Raw genomic sequence first — 22,253 nt, 5'->3', positions numbered from 1 at the left:
ATGGCCGCCAGACCCGCGCTCTTCACCCGTGGCCTCTCGAGTCTCTCCCAGAGCACCACAGACCCCAACTCGCCCAGCGTCAGCTCCCCGGCCGACCAGCGTGACGATGCGAAGCGCAATTTTCTGAAGGCCATGCGCCCTTTGCCGACACAACACTACTGGAACGTTTACTTTGACAAGTGAGTGTTTTCCTCGTCTTGCGGTCCCCCAACCCGGGCAACTACGCTTCACCTACCGTCCTATGCGCATTTAGCCACCCAACGAGCCCCCTGAATGAAGCCAGGCCGATCTAACCCGCAACTCTCTACAGGCAAAACAAGGAACAGAAGCCGGGCACCGATGAGGAGTACAAGGTGGAGCTGGAGCAGCTCGGTGCGCAGATAGAGTCCGTCCAGGACTTTTGGAAGTACAACAACAACACCCCCGTCGACCAAATCAAGATGCGCGAGTCCATCTACCTATTCAAGCAGGGCTTCAAGCCCATCTGGGAGGACCGCCGCAACATCAACGGCGGCGCCTGGACCTTCCGCGTGCCCAAGAATATTGGCCCGGATGTCTGGACCCGCGTGCAGCTGCTGGCCATCGGCGAGAAGCTGCAGAGCGTGCTGGACGACAGTAAGGATACCTACACCTGTCATGTGGACAACTACGCGCAGTGAATGCTGACAACCTTCCCCCTCTCCCTGCAGGCGACCAGATCTGCGGTGTCGGCCTCTCCGTCCGCTTCAACTCCCACCTCATCTCCATCTGGCACCGCGACGGCTCCAAGCAAAAGTCCATCGACGCCATCCTCGAGTGCGTCCTTGAGGAGCTCCCCGCCGAGCTGCGCCCCAAGGCCGACAACTACTTTTACAAGCGCCACCAGGACCACGCGGGCTTCAAGGCCCCTCCCGAGCTCCAGGTTGTCATCGACTCGCAAAAAGCGGCCGCCGAGAAGACCAAGGCGACCGCCGCCGCGGGAGGAGCGCCGGCTTAGAGGGCCGATGTCCCACCGCATTCCGCTCCCTTCTAGCAGAGTTCTCCCACCGGGTCTACCTGCCGAGAAGGGGGCCATGCGGCTTGATTCTTTTACTTTATTTTTCTGTTCTTGCACAAAGGAAAATCGATCAGCAGAGACACTGGAGAGAGAGACGCCCCTCCTAGCCATATTACATATACGGGAGAGGATTTGATTGGGGTTTCAGAGGGAGTAGGATAACCCGTCCTATCTCAAAGTCATGACACATGGCACCAAGGGAAAGTCGGAATATGCATATTTCAAGGGCGTTTTATGAGCATGGAATCCAACGGGGGTGATGGAATTCACACACCCACCGTCGACATTTGGGCTGCACCGAGATCAGATAGAATCATTATTGCATGCAGTATTCACCGAAGGCAGGTCCCCTGGGCTTCTAATGTTCTTGAACGCGGCAGCGTCCGCCGGGTTTGCCGTCGCCACTGTGTCGTGAGAGTGGTAGCAAGTAGCATCGACAGAAGCGAGCCCGGGTGCGCGAGCCGTAGAAGAACACGGACGACCGTGCCACGTCACCGAATTCCGTTCCCCTTTGCTTCCGTAACGCCAGGCTCCGTGGGTATAATGCCAGACAAGACCAAATCGCAAAAAAACAAAAAAAAACCTCCCCTCTTTCCCCCTCTCACACTCTGGCAGAAATTGTTGGCCGAAAGGAAACATAGCAAAAAAAAGGGAACAAGGGGATTCGTCGGCAGCCATCACCGCCAAACGCCGGCGCGACGCATGACCTCCTCAAACTCCTCCTTCTTGACCCCCTTGCCGACCCCGGCGCCGCCGTTGGCCTCGAGGACCATGTCCCGGAGCACCTCGTCCTTGATGTCCTCGCGCAGCACGCCCGCGACGCGCTTCAGGTCGGCGATGGTGATGACGTCGCGCGCGCCGGGGGCACCGGCGCCGGCGCCCGTGAAGAGGCGGAACGCCTCCTCGACCTCCCTGCGCCGCTCCTCGCCGCCGCCCTGCTCCCGCTGGTGGTACTTGAGGGCGCAGATGGCGAAGAAGGGCTCGTAGGCGACGAAGCCCTCGGCCTCGGGGTCGAGGATCTCGACGAACTCGGCCTGCTCCTTGCGGGACGACGGCGGGATGCCGAGGGCGACGAGCACGGAGCGCACGTCGGCCGTCGGGATCACGCCCTCCTTGGAGTAGCCGCGCATCGGCTCCGCGAAGAGGGAGAAGGCCTCGCGGATCTCGCGCTCCTCGTGCGCCGAGATGCCGTGCTCCTTTGCGAGCTTGGAGGCGCGCGGGCGGGGGACGTCGGCGGCGGCGCTGGCCGAGGCCGTTGGCGGTTTGCGTTTCGCGGGCTGCGGTTTCGTTGGATTGCCGTCAGTTTTTCTTCTTCTTCTTCTTCTGGGCGACTTTGGAGAGAGAGTTGGGAGGAGGGGGGTGTCTCACCATTATGTGTGTGTGTGTGTGTGGTTTAGAGAATGGTTCTGCTTGCTATTGCTTTTCCTGCTTGCTTGGCCGCGTGCTGCTGCTGTCGGTGGCCGACTTGTGTGTGTCCCCGGCGTAGGACTTTGCGTGTTCACAACCGGTCGGCGATCGCGGAAAGCTGAGGTTGCAGTGCTTCGAGGCGGAGGGATGGGTGGCGTGGGGAGGGGGGAGGGCGCAATGGGCGAGGCAGGCAGTTCGAGGTCGATGACGATGTATGGGTGCGTCGGAGAAACGCAAGGACGCGTTAATGGGTTTTTGGGACCCCGTTCGGTCGCAGCCGCGTGGTGATGGCGGTGGACAGTGCGCGAAAGCACGTGCTAGCACCGAACTAACACGGTCGGTCCTATGGGACCGACCCCATTCGTGGAGTAAGGAAGAGAAAAAAAAAAATGGATTTAAAAAGGTTTTGCAGGCCGCAGAATTCTTAACCTTCCTTCTTACATCTCTTTTATCCTATCATACCATGCTCGCGAACGGCGCCGACGACAACACATCGACGAGGGGAACGCAGAGCGAGCCTCTGGATTATTGACTTCAGAGGCCCCACGGCAATCCTCCAGATCGGATTCCGCTGCAGCCACCTTTCACGATTTGTCGCCGGGCCTGCACGACTTGATCGAGACCAGGCCAACCGCGCCCTTGTCATTTCCCCCCAACGGACGGTGCACCGTGAATTGGCTCCTGAAGCCCCGATCGCTCTCCCAAGTGGCAGGGCCCATGATGCACACCAAAACAAACAAACAAACCCCCATCATCGTCTCTCCGAAAAACCGGACCGAGACCAAACAACAGCTTCTAAAAATGCTAGAGCTTGCCGCTTTCATAAACCCAGAGCGAGCACGTGTGGACAGTGAAGCAAGATTAAACAAACGGGGGCGGTCGCAGGACGGCCGCCTCTTCCCTGGGCTACACCAGCTCGCCCGATCGACCTCGGTCGTCGGGCGCTTTGGGCCTGTTGGGAGACATATCATTGACCTTGACCTTGAGTGTGTGTGTGTACGCGTAGATGTTTGATGTGTTTAAACTCGGGCTGGGCCTCACGATGGACTCTAGCTGAGGACTCTTGAGCATAATCTGCCCTCGCAATGCGAGCACGGCGGGAGCGTCGGCTCGTATGATTTCACGAAGTACGACGTCTTCACGTTCCATGCCACTGAAAATCTGGCATCACCCTGCTCCGCTACCTCTCAAACTCCGCGACACTGTCCCCCCACTTCCTCGCATCAAATTTTCGACTCTGGTGGTGGACTTGGACGTGTCTTGTCAGCTCCGGCCACCCTACGCTGAAATGCTATCGGTCTCGCGTGGAGCAGGAACATTCTTATGCCCTGTTGCGGACCGGCTGGGTACGTACGGGGAGGAAAACTCTGTCACTTACTCACTTGAAGTTGTTCTTCATCTCGCGCAACTTGGCCATCACGGACACCGGGTCGTTCTCGCCCGTGACCTTTTGGATCTCGGGGTCCTGCGCGCAGCGTCAGTCTCTACGCACATAAAAAAAGTCTCTCGCTCGCCGGCACCGCAACTCACCTCAACGCGCATGAAGACGTTGTGTTTCTGTGAAAACCCCCCACGTCAGTCCTAAAGCGTCTCTTGCCTCGAGCGGTGTCCGCGGGGAGGGCCATACCTTCTCGTCGCCAATGGTGAACTTGCCCTGCGTCTCCTTGTTGTTCTCCGCAAAGGCCTGCAGCTTCTGGATGGCATCGTTCTGCAGCACCGACGCCGCGAACTTGACGTTGGACTTGGTGTACTCGTGACCGGGCTGCCTCTTCCGTTAGCATCCGTCATGTCTCCTCTCTCCGTCGCTCGGAGGGCCGTCTGCCAGGACTCACAAATACGAGGGTGTCGTCGGGCAAAGAAGCCAGCGTCTTGTTCAACGCAGTGTGCATCTCCTCGGCATTCCCCTCGAAGAACTTTCCGCAGCCTGGAGAAAGGTCCATCCGTCAGTATCGCCGCATTCAAGTACCTGCCTACCTGGGATGATCGGATTCGTGACGTTGAGGGAAAAAAGGGGGTGACCAACCGCTGATGAAGAGCGTGTCGCCCGTGAAGACAACCTTTTGATCCCCGTCCTGCATGAACCAGCAGATGCTGTCCTGAGTGTGGCACGGCGTGTGGAGGGCCTTGACGGCGATGTTGCCAATCTTGAACGACTCGCCGTGCGCCGGCGTCCTCGTCACGCCCTCGCTGTCCTTGCCGCCGATGATGGGCAGCTTGTCCAGGCCGAGTTCGCCTTGCTGCAGGCTCGCGTCAGCGTCACCGTTTCAACTGAATTGGCGGGCAACCCTGGTGGTCTGGCTTACGAGCTTCTTGTTTCCGCCCGCGTGGTCCCAGTGGCTGGCGATGGGTCAGATATGCGTTGCAACATGAAGCCGTAGGCGGAGGTGGGAAAGGGGGCGCGAGGACTCACTGGTGCGTGTTGACAATGGCCGTGAGGTTGATCTCGCCGCCCTTGATGGCCTTTTGCAGGATGGGAGACACCCTGTGTTCATGGAAATTAGCCATCGATCTCCTCCACAGACTCAAAACAACTCACTCGGGCGGGTTGGCAGGGTCGATGATGACGGCGTCGTTGGTCTTGTCGTCCTTGACCAGGTAGGCGTAGTTGTTACTACTGCCCACCCCTGCAACACGCGACAATCAGCACGATGCTCCCACATCTCCTCAGGAACCTGGGCCGCCTTTGGGGGCTCGCGACGTACACATGGGGATCGACTGGATGTGCATGGCGTTGGTGAATGTAAGCTGCGTTGATGTAAGCCACTCGTTCACTCTTCTTCTTTTCCTCCCCCTCTCAAGGTTCCGCAAACGCCAGGGGGGAGGGAGAAGGGGCAACTCACGGCAGCTGCAACGGTAACGAGTTTCTGTCTCAGTAATGGCCTCCTTGCGATGAGGGTATTCATGAAAGGCAACTATGCATGCGGTGGTTGTGAGAGTCCTCTGCGGTTGAAGCTTGGGGTTGGCCTGCAGCACACCCAGCAAGTAACTGTGACGTTATTACAAATCCGCGGGTTCCCCCCCCTGTTACCCCCCATCCACTCGGTATCGTCATACCTTACCCCACGTGATGCCGTACCTGCCAAGCGGGACCTCCCGCAACATCACCCAGCGATCACCTCACCCCAACAACCACACATCGCAGCGATAGAAAAACGAGGCAAAATCTACTCGGGTGGTATCAAATCGTAGGGTAAATATCGAATGCCGACCTTCGCGGCCGGGGCAAGGTGCCTCACGCTACGCCAATCGGACGCGGCTTCCAAGTGCCCTCGCACTTCGCCCAGCCCGTCCCGCCGCCCTCTTGAGCCTCCTCGGCCTCGAGGTCGTCGTCGACGAGATCCTCTTCTACGTCCCTTGCCTCCGACATGAGGGCGTCCCTCGACCGTGAAATCTCCTCCTTGATGCCGTCCACGTCCCTCCCCACCTCTCCCCCCCGGTCCTCTCCCGCCTCGCCCTTTTGCAGTATCTCCTTTGACAGCCGCAGAGCCCCAAGCCAAACTGCATTATTCGGCGGCGCCTCCGCAACCTGGGACAGCGCGGCGAGCAGCCGGCTCTCACCAAGCTCGTCGACCAGATTCCCCAGGCCAGCCCGCCGTTCCTCGTCGTCGCGCTCCCCCAGAAACGCCACGACGATGTTGCGGTCCGCGGCAGCCGCGGCGATGTCTCCCTGCGCATCGTCGCCGCCGGCCTCGTCCGCCCCCAGGTGCTGCCAGTAGTAGTCCCAGATCCAGACCAGCGCCTTCCGCGCAGCTGACCGCAGCTTCGCAAGGGACGGCAGCGTCTCGTGCGTCGCCTGGTGACGCAGCTCCACAAAGGTCGCCGGCAGCCCGATGGTCTTGGCCACAGAGTACATGCTCAGCTTCCGCTGCTTGTCCTGGTGGCCGTCTAGGAGCCCGGTTACGAACCTAAAAAAGAACAGTGAGCGAGCGAGGCCACCGACGGCACGAAAGATCAGCAAGGACGTGAACGGTAGCAAGGAATCATCCAAGGGACAGAGGGTAGCTGAGACGTAAGACGACTCCGGATGGTTTGGACGAGACACGCCCACCACCCTCACTGGCTCCGACTTCAGCTCCAGGGGGGAGGAGAGAGGATTGGCAGGTCTCGCCTAGGAAGACAGCCCCATAGGAGGTTGCATGCCTCGAGGGGAGGAAATCAAAAACCCGATCCCAGGAACGTCGGTCAGATCATGGTCAAAGTCACACTTGCGACCCGAACGAACTGAGACAAGAGCGAACCAAAGATGGGTTGCCGGGAACTGGGGGCGTGCTGATGTTTGGAGCGGCGTGTATATACGTCTGAGGAGGGCAGATCAGGCGATTGCGCCCTTCATCAGACGGACCGGCTTGCCTGAGTCTCGGGCGGGGACGCCTTCAACGCCCAGTATAGGACAGGGAGGGTGTCGCGGGGAATCAAAAGGGGGGGAGGGGTGTGCATGTCCGAATGGGTCTGCCTGGCAGTGACAAGAATACCAAAGACAGACAGATGTGAGATCCCAAATCCGCCGAAATCCAAAAGTAGAGCGGGAAAGGCACACGGATCCCTGGAGGATTAGAATGTTTCAAAGCCACCCAAGGGGAAGGGAAAGGGAAAAGGGGGGGCGCGCATGAGGAACGGAACGGAAAACGCGCCAAACGAATAGACTTTCTTTCACTGGCACTTGACACTTGGGAAACCAACAGCAGCAGTCCTTCGGCCATCATCCACTTGGACAAAGGGGGGGTGTGCACGAGGGGAGGAGGGCAAATTGAACCAGCACATAAAACAGGAAAAAAGTTAATGGTAATGGTGGTAATAATGATGATAATGAAAAAACCACCGTACCGACTAAAGGCCGCAGCGTACGCCGCACGCACGGCATAGGTGCCGGCGCTGCCCTTGCTCTCCCCGTCGCTCAGGATGGCAGCCGTCAGCAGAGCCGTCGACTCGACCATGTGAGGGCAATTCCCGCGCTGCATCCACATGGACACCCTGGCGACGGCGTGGTGCTGGGCGGCCAGCAGGCCGTCGTTGTGGCTGCTCGAGTAGCTGCTGCCGCTGATGGCGCTCGTGGTGGCCGTCCTGTCGTGGTGGTGCTGCGACGCTGATGCTGACGCTGACGGCGCGGTGGGCGCCGCTCGTATTGGCTGCGACGGTGTTGGTGCTGCTGCTCGCTGGGCCGCGGAAGCGGTACCGGTAGCGGGTGCGGATGCGGGCACTGTAGCTGCGACGCCTGCTGCAGATGCTGAGGCCGCGGGCGGCGGGGCGGCTGGGTAGAACTGCTGGCGAACCTTCAGCAGCTCGCGGCGATCGCGCCATGGCGTCAAAATGTACTGGACCATTTGTCGGTTTGGGCGAGTGTGTTTCTGGCGCGGGTACCTCCCTCTCTTCTATGTCTCCCTATCCCTCTCTCCCACTGTCTCTTCCTCTCTTTGTGCGCTTTGGTGACGGTGGGAGTGTGGGAGTGTGGTGTGTGTGCGCCTGTCTGGCTTTACTGGACCCAGCGTAGGTAGGTTAGGTATCCAGGCAGGCGAGTCGTGCAGGCTGGAAAAAGGTTGTTTCAGGGCGCTCCCAGAAATTCCTTCTCGGTGCTGGCGTGTGCGGCGTATGGGCTTGCGGCTCGATAATTGTTCAGATGGTACGGAACATGACTATTGTCTTGCTCGTCGATGTTTCTCCTGCCCGGCCTCAGGTCCCGTTTATTAGAGGGATAAGCACGGAGGCGTTGGAAAGGAGGATTGAACCAAAAAAAATTGAAAAAAAAGCATGTTAAAAAATTCCCAAGGAAAAAAAAAATCTGGATACCAAAGATATTCCCGACCGAGTAGTAGCGCACCCTTCAGGTCCAGTCAGATACACCGCCAAACAAAACCCGGCCGGACAGACATCTGGGACATCGAAAGCGCCACGCTCGAGCGAGAACACAAATCAGGGGCGGCGCGGCGGCCTGCTTCATTCTACGCGAGCTCGGCTTCGAAAAAGAGAAGACTGTGTTCAGGCACCCTGTGGCTTCCCCCCTCTCCGGTTATTGCACACATCAGACGGACGAGTCGTACCTCTCGGGAAATCCCCCCTCTCCCCATCTTCCCCCAAACTTTTTTTTGGTTCTTTTTGGGAAGGCCACCCTCGCCGTGCATCGTGACATGGCATCGATTCTGTCTCTGATCTCTCCCGGAGACATATCCGTCCCCACCCACGACTCACCCGTTCAGCTGAGATGAATCCTCAAAATCCACAGGCCAAAACGTCCCAAACCATTCTCGCTTTTTGCCCCAAAACACCCGACGGGTAGACCGAGTACCGAAGGAGGGGTTTGGTTGCAATCTTTGGGCTCAACACTACGAGATGAGAAGAAGAAGGGGGGGGGGACGAGGGTCGTGTGCACGTCAATGCAATATCCTGCGTCCCATGAACAGTGACTGAACCCGTGTTCCTTTGCCGTGTTATCGTCAAAGATGCCCTGCGTTGACACTTCCACCCTCTTTTCCGCGACGACCACCTACCCGGTAGGTAGGTCCGCGTTGCGAGGGACCCAGGCTCATGTCACGCCACGCCACACCACCCTGAGACATGCGTCTCTTGTCGATGAGGTAAATGGCTTACTTCCCTTTGAGCCCCTTCGTGATGTGGTCGATGATCTTGGAACTCATCGGCGCGAGGAAGCCCGTCGCCGAGGTATGCCCCCCGGGGGGGATGGGGAGATCACCACCGCACCACGAGAAGGACAGGAATCTTGCCGCCGTCGCCGTGGATCAGACTGATGGCAAGGTCATGCTTGGACGCCTCGGCGCCGGTGGCATCGAGGCGGATGGTGTTGGAGTTCCTGATGCGCGCCCTCGGACAGTTCCCAAGCCGGCTGGAGAGGGTTCTGGCAGGCTGCGTTACTTCCGAAGGGTCAGCTTCATCGAACGTCGGACGGCGGGCTGATGCCCGAGATTGAGACGGACGGCAAGGGAGGGGAGGGTGCTGCCTACCAACCGCAGTGATGGGAATGCCGGCATCGCAGAGGGGACTGATGTCCAGCATCGAACGGCCGGGCCACGAAGCCCCCTCCCCCGGCGCCGAGCAACAAAACACTTATGCCATGACGAGTGATTGGCAGAGATCGATCGACCTCCCAAACCCAGATCACCACCCAAAAGGATGCAACCCAGAGCCCGCGTGGGGTCAGCTGTGCCGGGATGCCATCTCGGAAACCAGACGAGCGCTTCTTGCAATGGGTATCAGTAGCGTGGTGTTTGGTTTGCAGCTTTGCGTCGTACGTTGGTGCGCGCGTGAGTCAATCAAGTCCGACGATTTAACGAGGGGAAGAGGGGGACGGCGAGGGACATATCCTGGCCCAAACCGGGCCCTGGTAATTGCTGTCCCAGCAGCGGCAGCAGCAGCAGCAGCAGCAACAGCATCAAACCTCCCTGCTGGAGCCCTGTGTCCCCTTCACCTCCCAAATGCTGTCGGTTTTGGTGACTCGACAGGGGGCGAGGTAAACATACCCCGAAGCGTCACATCAGTCCATGTTGAGGCATTCAGAAAAAGGGACAACTGAAAAAAAAGGGTGGGAATAAAATAAAATAAAATAAAATAAAACCATAAACTTCAATCAGATGGTGACGCCCTTGTTACCCCCCTCCTCCCTCTCGACATTCCCTCGCAGCGGAAACCAAACACCACCACCAACCGCACGCTTTTCGCTCACACCACACACACCACCCACCACAAACAGAGGCACCCCCCCCACCCAAAAGTAGGAAAGGAAAGCTGGCTGGTTTTTGGGGGTGGTCAGTGAGGTCACCGGCGCGCCAGAATTTTCCAGGGGCCACGGGCGGGGTGTTTCGCGACCTGGCAGGGCTGGGCCAGAACGGCGGGGGGGTTTGGTACATGGTGTGGGGTTGGGGAACCGCTTCGCACCGGATTGGCCGGCTGGCCAGAGTGCGACAGGGGGGAAGGTGAGGAGCAGAAAGAGCACTGGCCCACATGCAGCCACTTGCCATGCTCGACAGGGGTCCTTCTCGGGAGGCTCTTTCTCGCTTATTTTTAGTGTCCGTGTTGACGATTGAACCTCGATCCGCCGCCTCCTGCGTGCAGATACGTCCGCTGGGTGTGAGATGGGGTGGCGATTTGCTCTCGTGAATATCCGCGTCTGTCACGAGAAACTTGGGCGGGAGAGGTAACTCCATGGTTTGGTTATGCTGCGCTAGGTGCGGCTTTGATTATTCTATCTGAACAGTCCTTGCTTGTTGAACTGCTTCTTTGGGACGCTGGGGCCACTTGTTTGGCCCATGCTTCCTCTCTTTTTTGGCGCTTATCCACCCTGGGTATTTTGCCTCTTTTTTTTGGTCGTTTCTCGACCGGTCCCTCCCCGAGTACATGACGGGACTATCTTTTAGTCCCAGAGGCATCCCAATCCCCAAAATTCCACATCGGCGTTGATGTACATCTTGGAAGTCATACATAGTATACAAGTTTCGTCGTAAAAATCATGATCGCTTGCGCTGGTGTTGTACCATATCAGGTTTTCTTTCGTAGTGTCATTACTCTTGGTCCTCGCCATCGGCGTCGTCTTCCTCGTCAGCGTCCTCGTCGTCGCTCTCGGGAGGCTGCCACGACTCCTCGAGCTTCAGTCCCTTGCCGGTGCCTTCCTGAGGGCGACACGGCATGCCGAGCAGAGAGGACATGGCGGACCGGGAGGCGTCAAGTTGAGGGTCGTCTTCATACTTGTCGGGCGCGTCGTAAAGACCCATGCCAACCAAGATCTCGCCCTCCTCTTCCGGCTCGTCGAGAGGCTGGTACGGGATAGTATCCTCGTTGGGCACAATAGGTTGGGGCTGCTGGGCCAGCGGCAGCGTCTCAGGAGTAGGTGGGGAGGTGCTGGTGAAGCCGTCCATTGCGTACGAGCTCCAATGCGTGGAAGTGGATGACGGCGTGAGATCCGGCAAAGTGGTGGGGAGAGAAGGGAAAGGTTCCGCATACCCAGCAAGCTCCGAAGAGACGTAGGCTGGGGGCGCCTGCTGGGGGATGTTCCAACCCTCGACAGGCAGATACGCAGTGGTGTCGTAGGTGCCAAAGGGCAGAGAGAGGGGGGAGAAGGACGCAACGGGCGATGTGTTGCACGAGTATGCGGCTGGTGTTGGCGGGAACTTCTGGTAGGCGTAGTAGCTGTCCGATTCCTGGTATGCTGAGGTGGTAGGGGGGAATGGGTATTGTGCCATGTGCTGGGGAACCGTCATGTTGGGCTGTTGAAGTTGGAAGGTGGAAGGGTGCCAGCTGAGAGGGCGGCTCGGTCTGGGTTGAGTGCCATACTCGGGCATGGCGACGTGGTCCATGGGCTGCTGCCTCCGTCTTGCCAGGTTCCCATCGTTCACCACAGTCCTTCTCCTTGCCTGCAAAGCTGATGACGACCTCGGGCTGTTGTTGGCGCTGGTTGGCTTGACTACACGCATCGAAGTTCCTGTCCGTTGTCCACTTGAGCCCCGGGATAGTCTCCGTGACGCCTGGGAGAGAGCCATTTGCCTTGACAGGTCGTCGAAGAAAGCATCTGTGTGGTAGGTGGTGGGAACAGCCCCGGGGAGGGCGCCTCCCATGAGTGTGGGCATCATGTTGTGGATGTTGTTGTGGGTGATGGAAGAGAAGGGTGTTGTTGTTGTTCTTGTTGTTGATGATGATGATAGTAAGGGGTGGTGAGGGTTGCAAGTTATATGTGTTGGCTAGACGGACTAGACAGAGCAAGATGCGGCGGATGGTGGTGATATACACGATGTGGAAAGGACGGGCTCAACCCGGGCTATGTATGTATGGAAAAAGAGACGTTGCTCCGAAGGGTTCTAAGGGAGTAGCGAGGAGACATGGGTGATACTAGATTGGTATTGAAGAAGGATAAAATCAAACCTTAGCTCCAGCGGAGGAGCAACTACCTACTCACTCGCCATGGGTACGGAGTGGGCCGAGAAAGACAACAAGTAATTAAGACTATGAACGGTTTGGCATGTGTGTACGAAAAGGCTGCGAGCACGGGTTGTGTGCATGGGGATGGGATGTTGATGAGAGGTATCCGCGCAGTGCAGGCGTCCCAGGCGTGGCTGGACAGGGGTGGTACGTACCGCGTCCGTCCCTTTTTGTGCGTGTCTGGGTGCTGGGTGTGTCGTAGGGGCGGCCAGCAGGCTGCGTCATCTGGGTTGGGCAGGGATTCCACAACGGAGCGTCGTGCATTTCGGAGTCGAAGTGGACGAGGCGGCTGCTTCCCTTTGGGTTGTAGGGCCCGGGGGGGAGGGGTCTAGGGGGGAGGGGACCAGAAGGGGGGAAAGCATGGGACGGACTTGTCGATAGCGCTGGTGTGCGAGTGAGCGAGGCGGTGGTGGTAGGTGTGGAGGGCTCGGTTCATTGCTTTGCTTGCTTTGCTCTGCTCTGCTTTGCTTTGCTTTGCTATGGTACGGAGTGGGGGTGGGATGGATGGATGGGGATTGGGAAGGGATGGTCGGCGGTGGATGGTGGATGGGTTGTGGAGCGAGCCAGGTTGCGGTGCCAATTCTACGCCGTGTGTGGTGCCTCCATTGTATGGGTAGCAGGCATGTACAGTTAGCGTGTGCATGTACCTTTGGCAAACTGCCACTGCCACTGCACTTGCGATGCCATGGCGGGATGCAAGGCTCCCAAAGTCGAGAATGCCTGCGCAAAAAGAAGAAGAAAAGAAGAGGTACGTACCAGCCTGGCAGGCGGGTGGGCGGTGGGCAGTGGCAGGACAGGGCAGGCTGGAACAAGCGGGCGACGGGCGGTCAAGGAGTCAAGGAAAGAAAAAAGAACATGGATGGAATGTCAGTGGTCCAAAAAGCCCAAAAGAACCGCTCGGCCCAAGCGCTCACGCCGCCAGGTCGGAGTCTGGAGATGCTACCCCCTGCTTGCGTCTCGTGCAGCAGCGCAGCAGAGCGCCACGGGCAGCCCCAGGGGCCAGATGTTAGAAGGGGTCCAAGGGGAACGACTCTCACCATGCCCTGACCCAGAGGGTGGGTTTAATTGCATTGAGCCGACAAGGTCCAGTCACCTTCCGGCCAGTCGTAGGCCGTCATCGAGAACTAAAGATCCCCGGCAAGCTTAGTTCGAACTGACGGGCCACGCGAGAGGGGGCGTTGTAGTATCAGGCGGCCGGGGATCTAAAGAACCCTAGGGAAGACATCCGCTCTTGGGACCACGAATCCATGACCCGTCATCCCTCCAAGCCCGCCCCTCAAGCCTACCCCCCCACCTAGCACTAGCAGATGGGGATGTGCATCTTGCCTTGCATGCTTTGGTGGTTTCCTCCAAAGTGCCACCCACCTGGAGGCGCACCATACCATGTACTGGCAGTACTGCAATTATGACCATTCTGTGACCGACAGATGGTCTGTCGGGCAGGACGGAAAGTGGAGCCTCCAAGTTGACGACTAAGTGAGCGTCCGAATCTGAGACTAAGGACCAGCATCGTTTGTGAAGACTAGGCAATGGCCCTTTCCATCTCCGCGTATTCACTTGAAGGGAACGCAGAGAAATCAAAATGAAAGAAAGGTTGGCGGTCGTCGGGTGCCGGTATCTGAGCCCTCTTCCCCTCCCCGGCCCGGGCTAAGTGGGTGAAGGACAAAGTACCAAGATAGAAGGGCAAAGAAAAAGCCGATGCCAAAGCACAGACGCAGGATTACCCACGATCTCCATCGGGCTCTTGGTCTCAAGGCACGAAAGAATTTCCAGAGAAGCACGGAGATGGCCCCCGCTCGAAGGAAGTCCCTGGTCACAGGGTACGTATCTTTTCGAGAAACCATGGCGCTTGTTGGCCAGCAGCAACTTTGCGAAGAGCACGGTACGACGCACGCTTCTGTCGGTACTCCCAGGCGAAGGGCGGCCAAGCAGCGATAACCCGCTTCGAGCTCAGTAATATTACACGTCAGAGGAGGCGGAATCCAGTACGTGGTACTGTTTGGACCCATCTATCGACTGCGGCATTGGTGTCGAAACGGGAAGAAATGTAGCTTCTTGTGCGTCGCCCTTCTCATTGACAATGTAGGCGGAACTGTGTCTGGGTGTGCCCTGCGTCCCTGGCCACTCTGGGGGCCATTTTGCTGTATTCGACCTTGCTGAGCGGCAGCTCAAGGTACGAAACGGAACGTTGATTGTTTGCAGGGAAGCCAAACGGGGCGTGCGCAGTGGAGGTGTGAGAGCATCGAATGACAAGCCGCTTTCCAAAAGGATGGTAGGTGGGACGGATGAGAGCGGATCACAGATCTCGACCGGTGTTGGTTTGCAATTCTGCCACACACACCCCCCGCCTGGGAGAGTGTGATTTGCGGAGACTGCGGCGAGAAGCATGTACGTACACACATGCAGCATGTGTGTGAGTCGCGACTTGGGCTGTGGGTTGGTGTGGGTAGCAAGTCGCTTCTCGTCCCTCGGTGGTTTGTGTGTGTGGTGGATGCGGGTAGGATGAGGTTGTGAGTACTACCTTACACTATTTGAGGTCTTTGAAGTGAACGGGCCAAGGTCAAGGGCCGATTAGCAAAGTTGCCGCGAGCTACCTCACATCGTGAGGAGACAAGCGTCGTGTCATGCCGCTGGGCCGACAGCCTAACATAGAAGCTGACCAGTGGGTTGTGGTTTGCTGTCTCGCCTCGCTTACCCGCTCAGACTTGGGAGGTGGCTTTGGGTTGCACCTGCTTCGATGCTGGGGTGGTGCAGAGGGCAATGAATCAAACGGAGGCGGTGGATGCGCATATCCCGGACAAGAATGGAGTAGACGCCGGCCTTGGTAGGAAGTGGATTGTTGGTGATGATGCTTTGGTGATATCCGGATACGCAGGGCTCGTCCACTCCATCGTCCCATGGCGTCCGGCCCAAATCGTGACCATGGCCTAGTCATGCAAGCATACGCTTGAGTCGTAAAAATGAGAGTCATCCGCCATGGAAAGAGAGGTGCGTACACCGGTCGATCAAGGTATCCGTATCGCGAGGCTCGACCAGTGAGGTGTCGAGGCGGCAGGCTTCGTCTTCCATCCACAATTGGTTCCCTCCATAATCAAACCCAGATGAGGCAGGGCGTGGGCAGTCACTGCAGGTCGGTCAGGGAATCGAGATTCTGGGGGGGGCGTTGCTCTGGTCGGAAAGGGCAGATTGCGGCAGGTTGGAATGTGGGAATGCGAAACCTCCGATATGGATCATGGATATGGATGGATGGCTGTGACTGATGTTCACGCGAATAACCGCAGCTGGGCTTGATGGGCCGAGTGACAAAGGAAGTTGGTCAATGGGGGTGGGTGGTTGGGTCTGGCTGCATCCCAGAACTGCGAGACATAGGGGTACCGTATACCCGATGGGTCGGTGGAGAGAGCAGAGCGTAAGATGTACCACGGTACATTCCTCCCTCCGTCTCTTGCTTGTTTTGGCCCCTTCACCATTCAGTTGAACAAGAGTCAGCTGTTACCCAGGATGTGGCTAGCCTGGTCGATGCTCAGTCCCAGCACCCACTGCCATGCTTGAGAGAATTTAAACAGATAATTATGTATGCAGCGTGGGAATAAACCCCGGCAGGGACATTGTAATTAATAACCCCGTAAGCCGACAAAACCCCATAACGGTCAGAGAGAATACCGGTAATAATAAAATAAGAATAAAAATGAGAATCTAAATCAAAAAAGAGCGGAGGACGAGGGAAAGAGAAGGCAAGGCAGGTCGGGGAGGGACAAGGGAAGGAACGAACAGAACAAGCGGGTACTGGGTACCTGTATAAGGGTGGCGTCTGCCGCAAATATTGAGTATGCAGTACCATGACGGTTCCGGAGGGGGCATCATGACCCCATGCCACTTTGGCCTCGGGGATATGCAATTTGCAATCAGCCGAATCCGCAACAATAAATAGCATCGGCCAAGGCCCTTGCTGCGCAGCTTGAGGCGGCATCGCGGCATAGGCAAACTGGGGAGGGCGGTTGGGGAGTAGTGGCCTAGTCCTGACAAAGGAGAGACAAGGCGAGAAACACATGGAGCAAGGTACAATGCTCAAAGCAGGAGGTGGGCGTGAGGGAGGTGAGGGAGCGCTCTAGGACCTAGACAGGGGCCAGTCAAGTCGGGGCACGGGTAGTGTCCTGTGGTTTAGCTGACTTGCCATGATGGTCTAGCGGCCCCAAGATACAAGTTCCACAACGTCGGGCGGGGGGGATATCGAGAAACCACAGACTTGTCCATCCGTTCCCCCTCTGGGCAGAAGACGGGGGAGAAAGAATAATGCGACCGTGACGGTTTGGCGAATGGCCCCCACCCCGTGAACTGAAGGAAAAAGAATGCCTGCCCAATAAGTCAGAGATGGAACAGAAAACACGAGCCGGTCATCTAACCATAACAGGCAACCTGTTGCCAGCTACTCCGGTCTAGCGAAAGAGTGGGATGGAAGGAGGTGAAGGGATGCCTCAAACTCGGAGGGCTAGTGGAGGCATGATGGATTTGGATGGGTTGAAGCCGACCGATCTTCACAACATGGCACTGGGTAGCCCAAGGACGGACTTTACCAAGGTAGGCACGTACCGCCGAGACTCCGCAAAAAAAAAAAAAAAAAAAAGTTAGACAATAGATGGGCGCGGACAACAACAAGTTTCAAGCCAAGGCACAGAGAAGACAAGGTGTCTGCTTCTAAAGCCTGAGATTTCTGGCAAGAACAAGACAGGAAGGCAAAGGCAGCGACATGGGTACCTCAGGCACTACACCATAGCACTATACCAATTTTGGCCACTTACTGGTAGTGCCGACTTCAGCCAACTCGGCACCGCACCATGCAGCACCTCGGGCAAAGTGCACCTCGCCAACTGCATGCCCGTCACTTGCGTATCCATGCCACAGGTGGAGACACCATTCACTCGAGGCGAGCCCGCGATTGGAGCGAATGGACCCGTCCGTACCACCACATCTCAGCATCTTGTCCCAGGCCCCCAGGCCCCAGCACATCATATCTCACTTCAGGTCGGATTCCAACTTCCAGCGCTTCTTCAGCCCCTGTCCACACCTGTCCGCGTCCTCGTTCACGCCCACATTTCAGTTCAGCCCGCCCAGTAGCAGGGTGTCAGGTGCGTATCCGGCTTCCCTCTCAGTTCTGTGGCCCCTTTCCCCCTGAGCTTCCCTTGAGAGGGGTGGGAATGTACCCTTTGATGGTGTGAATAACAGTCAACACCGAGGTCATCACTGACACTTGCAACAACGCCCTGTTCCCTTCACCTTGGCTCCCTGTAAGAAGCAAATATGGGTCTATAACAGCGCTGGAAACTGGGCCGTCGCCGATTTATCAGAGGCCTCGATTAACCCCTGGACAACCTACTCTCCCCCCCCCCCCATCAAAAAAAAAAAAAGGGTTGAAGAGCAGCCCTGTCCAGCTGTCTTGAAGCGAGCGACAATTGAAGGAGTCAAAACCGTCCCACCTCTAGTTCTCATGGAGGACTGGGTAGCGGGGCCGCGTGATTGCCTTTTTTTTCGCATGCCTGGGGTGGCTCTTACTTTACAAGATCGCTGTACAACTCTTTGGTCCACGGAGGATGGTACACCAGCATACCGAGTACTGGATCAGTCCCATCACCGGGTTGTCAAATCCTTAGAGGAAGGCGAAGGCCATGGTGGAAACCACTTATCTCCAACCAAACTACTTTGCAGACTAGCAGCTCAGATGGCGGCAGGCGTCCACCAGCTGGCTGTGCAGATGGTGCGGCCCAGTTTATCGAGTTCCCTGCACAGCCGCCTGCGAGCCTGACAAGCATGATCAACCTCAACATTACTACGTACGAAGCACGCGCTGCATGATCAAGGTCACTTTAGCAGTGTGCCAGGCAGCTTCACGGACATTCCACTACAGGCAAAATCGGCGCTCTAGGTCACTCTAGCTCTTGGATCAGCGTGGCTTCGAGCCTTGTTCCCAAGCAGCTTCTCGAAGCTTGGAGTGGGCAGGTAATCCTTGACGAAAACGAGGGCGGGCCATATCCGCGCAAGGGGACGAGAATCTAATCAAAGGTGTCCAGGGTAGCGGTAAAAGCATAGCGGGGGGAGGGGGGGGCACGCTTCAGCAAAACCATCCCAGGGCAAATTTCCACGTCACTCCTCCCTTTGGGTTGCGACCACTGACTGGGGATCAGCTCCCGCAGGTATCTTGCAGGCTTGCAGCCGTCGTCCTTGGGCAGGCGGTGAATCAAACCAACTCCCATGGGAATGCATAGGAGGAGCAGACTGGCGAGACATGACGGATCAAGATTCAACACCCGAGCCTCGTCGGGTGGTCCCCGCAGCTCATTCGCTCCCCTCCTTTCCGTTCCTGTGCTCCCCTTCTCGGCCACCTCCGCCGCCGCCGGTTTTTTTTTTTTTTTTTTTTTTCATATTTCACCCCCACCATCTTCCATCGGGTGTCCAGCTCCCACGTCCAGAATCCAGTGTTCGTCTCCATACGAATACTTGCCTGCCTGAACCCTCAGGTACCCACCCACTGCTGTGCCAGGGCCTTCCCAACCGCGCTGCGCCTTCTTACCTTGCTGGGTGGGTGGGCGGGCTGGACTGTTCCATTCAGTCACTCAGGTGCTCATCTCCTGGCGTACCGCACCACGAAACCCGTCCGCCGTCATCAAGTCATCAGTCCGTCCAGTCTCACCCACCCAGCCATCGGTCATCCACAGTCCACGTTCGTCGTCGTTAGGAGTACAGTACGTACTTTGCAGAAGGTGGGGACTCGGGCCTTAGCGTGGAGCTTCGTACAGTTGGCCTTCGCGACTACATAGTATTATTGCGCTGCACAACGACGGATGCCTCGCCTCGTCGGGCCCATTCCTCACGTCTCCCTATACTACACTACACCACACAACGCTCCCTCCACCGCCCGTCCATCTTGCAACCCATGAATCCTTGGAGATTGACGCCGCAGACGTGGCCACGACACTCATCACCACGGTCACACTGACCCTAGCCCAAAGCCAATCCGCTTCCTCTCCACTTTTACTGGTTGCAGCCGCCAGCCGGGCTGAAGCTGGAGCATTGCATTTCTTTCCGACCTGATTACCGAAGGCGCATATCCGTACCCGTTTGGCCCCTCTTGCCATGTATGTGCATGCCATGCCATGCCATGTTCTCAAGTCTCGGCCCAGGTCTTGCGAGCGTTGCTGGCCACCTCGGCCTGCCTCTACGCTACGCTGTTATGTATGTACTCTGCGTACCCCACGGCCTTGACACGTCCCTCGGCAGGCGCCATTCGCGGCAACAGCAGCACCACAAGCACCACCACCACCGCCGCCGCCACCACTCTGTGCATGGGCCTTGTACCTGGCAAGCAGGACCACTACTCTGCTCCATCAGGATCAAAGTCGAGTACATTGGACAGCGGGCCAAGGGTCCTCTTCCTCGTGTCCTGCGGCTGCAAATGCTGCAGCGTGCAGTCAGGCTGCACCTGCACCTGCGCATGCACCCACTTTGCCGCAAACTTTTGCAGACTGTAACGAAGAATCAGCCCCCGTTGATTCAACTTTCCCCCCATGCGCATACATCCGCTTGGCGCGGTTTTCGGCTTCTGGGTGGCCCACCGCACGGCACGAGGCCGCGGAGCGCGCACGTGATGCTTTCCTTCCTCCTCTCTCCTTTCGTCCCTCCCCTCGCTTGGCCTCCTTCCATATTCGTTTCATCCTAATGCCAAGGCAAGGTACGGCGAGTAGTACCTTCCCTTCACCGTCGTTGGTGATGACAGATCCCTCCCGTCTCCCGGTTGCAAATCCTTCCCTCATCCACCCCATCAGACGAAATCTTGTCCGCATGTCCGCCGACCAAATGTTGCGGCGACTGTTTCCTGCAGCAACACCACCCGTCGATACTGACTGCAACGCCCCCAAGCTTTACTTCCGCCTCCGTCATTTGCTGTCTCGTCGCCCTCACACCCCTCTTACTCGCATCTTGACCTTGGCTTTCAATGCACCTTAACACAGACATTTGCTGCCAACCATCACAAACGTCACTCAGCCCAACGTTTTGGCTGACGCTGTGTCTTTGCCGAATTTCCATCCGCTTGATTGGCTGCACCAAAATGCCAACAGACTGTGATTCAGAGTTTCGACCCTTTCGTTCATTTCTTCTCCGGATCCTTTGCGCCGTACGGAGCGCCTCATGCCACTTCGTCCCATTCACGCTTCGTCGACTCAGACACCCAGTATCCCTGATCCCGCACACCACTCTCCGCCTCCACGACATAACCTCCGCAACGCAGCTGTTAGTCAGTCAGCACCGGCCTGGCATACCAAAACATGGTCGAACATCAACTTGCTTCTTGTCTATGGCACTGGCGATGCTTGTTGTCCTGCAAACACCCCTGCCTTTCCAAGCTTGCCATCAATCTATGCACGCATCACCGCTGCAACCCATCCGCGTAACCCGTAACCCGTAACTCACACTCAGTTAAATCTGGCCTCCACCGGGTGCACAGCACATTTCGTACCGTGCCAGTTACCGAAGTCGGCCATCCTTCGTTGTGGGCTGGTCCAGGACACGCCCGCTCATTCTCACTGAGTGAGCATATGCACGGGAATTTTGACGGCTTCCCTGCCAACAACAGAATAGGCGTCACCCTGCTCAGTCCCTGCGCCGTCTATCTTACATGCATCTCAGAGGTGGCTGCACATCGCTCGCTCTCCAAGCACCTTTCCAGACATGAAAAACAGCCAAAGTCTGCTCTCGGCTTGGCTTACCAGAGCGGCGCAATGAGCAATCATCCGCCTCCCAAGGGTGAGATTCTGCCGGTCAATGATAACCTCTAAAACCTAGTCTTGTGCGTTGGTGTTCCTCTTCGACAAAGCAACCGGCTTCAACGCATACGATGAGCCCTGGCTGTTTGCGTCGATATACCACCCCAGATACATCAATAACAACCTGCCGCTTACATAGTGACTTTGCCAGTACACCTACCTGCCTTAGCTGGAAGTACTTGGAGGTCATCTGGCTTGCTTATTACGACACGCTGGCGCTATCCATGGGATATTATGCGCCGACTTTTCAGGGCCCGTGACGAGCCAACGGTGCCAGACCACACAACCTTGCACCACTGCAGTGGACATTTGTGCGGAGATGGCTGATCAGTTAGGCCTGACTACCCTTCTGCCACCCCCCTCCCCTCCGATGTCTGCACCACTCCCACCTGGTCGGGCTACGGGGGTACGCTGAGCCTCGGGGTCTTGAAATCTAATGCCACACTCTCCGCCGCCTGCCGCCTAGGACGGCGTGATCTTCGTTAGAAAAGAACCGAGAGAAACAGTCGATCCCTGGAAGGTTCCAGCCCTGCACTTCGGTTTTCTCTCAGACCAAAGCTAACTTGGCCAAGACTTTCCACTCCATTTCATCATTCAGGTCCGCAGTGAAACCTGACTTCGCCAAAGCCTGAGCCCTGCCGCTCCTGGGTCGGAACACACGGCTAATTCCCGTGGGTTGTTGATGGGTGACACAGATGCCCATCTTCCAAGACAAGGCTTCGGCATCTGTCTGGTGCATCAACTTACAACACGACTACCTGGGTCTGCTGGACAATCTTGAAAAGTCTTGACTCACGGGCGAATCACGGATTTTACCCTTGCACAATCCGCACTACCCCTTGGTCATTCTTTGGTGGCATGAAGTTGCCCGAGGCGTAAACGGCAAGCTCTATACCCACTATTCCCATCGCTCCTCAGGATCGAACCCCTTTGCATCGCTGGAAACATGCGTGCCCGACCCGACGTATGGGCGATGATTACTGCTCTTCCACATCATCCCTCGCTATTGCTCAACATTAAGACTGCTGGCCGGCCGAAAGTGCCGGTTTAATAGACATTGGTGGTGGTTCACGGCT

At 57.3% G+C, this 22,253-nt stretch overlaps 6 protein-coding genes across 6 annotated transcripts; 1 reads left to right on the top strand and 5 right to left on the bottom strand.

The window, feature by feature from the left end:
* Positions 1 to 976, top strand: EsH8_III_000820 (translation initiation factor eIF 4e-like domain-containing protein; the record flags this gene model as incomplete). Its single annotated transcript, XM_083262545.1, has 3 exons — positions 1 to 179; positions 311 to 615; positions 690 to 976. 3 exons carry the CDS (start codon positions 1 to 3, stop codon positions 974 to 976), a joined length of 771 nt encoding a protein of 256 aa, XP_083123032.1.
* Positions 977 to 1,713: 737 nt separating this feature from the next.
* Positions 1,714 to 2,407, bottom strand: EsH8_III_000819 (uncharacterized protein; the record flags this gene model as incomplete). Its single annotated transcript, XM_083262544.1, has 2 exons — positions 1,714 to 2,313; positions 2,405 to 2,407. The coding sequence occupies 2 exons, from the start codon at positions 2,405 to 2,407 to the stop codon at positions 1,714 to 1,716; spliced, it is 603 nt and encodes a 200-aa protein (XP_083123031.1).
* Positions 2,408 to 3,821: 1,414 nt separating this feature from the next.
* Positions 3,822 to 5,346, bottom strand: EsH8_III_000818 (uncharacterized protein; the record flags this gene model as incomplete). The annotated part of the gene is made up of 10 exons (XM_083262543.1): positions 3,822 to 3,908; positions 3,974 to 4,000; positions 4,071 to 4,205; positions 4,276 to 4,367; positions 4,467 to 4,680; positions 4,747 to 4,780; positions 4,854 to 4,925; positions 4,980 to 5,067; positions 5,146 to 5,188; positions 5,284 to 5,346. The coding sequence occupies 10 exons, from the start codon at positions 5,344 to 5,346 to the stop codon at positions 3,822 to 3,824; spliced, it is 855 nt and encodes a 284-aa protein (XP_083123030.1).
* A 329-nt stretch (positions 5,347 to 5,675) lies between these two features.
* On the bottom strand, positions 5,676 to 7,764 carry EsH8_III_000817 (ribosomal biogenesis LAS1 family protein; the record flags this gene model as incomplete). The annotated part of the gene is made up of 2 exons (XM_083262542.1): positions 5,676 to 6,348; positions 7,268 to 7,764. 2 exons carry the CDS (start codon positions 7,762 to 7,764, stop codon positions 5,676 to 5,678), a joined length of 1,170 nt encoding a protein of 389 aa, XP_083123029.1.
* A 1,360-nt stretch (positions 7,765 to 9,124) lies between these two features.
* Positions 9,125 to 9,448, bottom strand: EsH8_III_000816 (uncharacterized protein; the record flags this gene model as incomplete). The annotated part of the gene is made up of 2 exons (XM_083262541.1): positions 9,125 to 9,345; positions 9,397 to 9,448. The coding sequence occupies 2 exons, from the start codon at positions 9,446 to 9,448 to the stop codon at positions 9,125 to 9,127; spliced, it is 273 nt and encodes a 90-aa protein (XP_083123028.1).
* Positions 9,449 to 10,950: 1,502 nt separating this feature from the next.
* Positions 10,951 to 12,015, bottom strand: EsH8_III_000815 (uncharacterized protein; the record flags this gene model as incomplete). The annotated part of the gene is made up of 1 exon (XM_083262540.1): positions 10,951 to 12,015. One exon carries the CDS (start codon positions 12,013 to 12,015, stop codon positions 10,951 to 10,953), a length of 1,065 nt encoding a protein of 354 aa, XP_083123027.1.
* Positions 12,016 to 22,253: the final 10,238 nt, after the last annotated feature.

Source organism: Colletotrichum jinshuiense, chromosome 3, assembly GCF_051148585.1.
Source record: "Colletotrichum jinshuiense chromosome 3, complete sequence".
In the NCBI taxonomy this organism is placed as follows: domain Eukaryota; kingdom Fungi; phylum Ascomycota; class Sordariomycetes; order Glomerellales; family Glomerellaceae; genus Colletotrichum; species Colletotrichum jinshuiense.
Note: the sequence above shows the minus strand (reverse complement) of the source record. Positions and strands in the feature narration are given on the sequence as shown.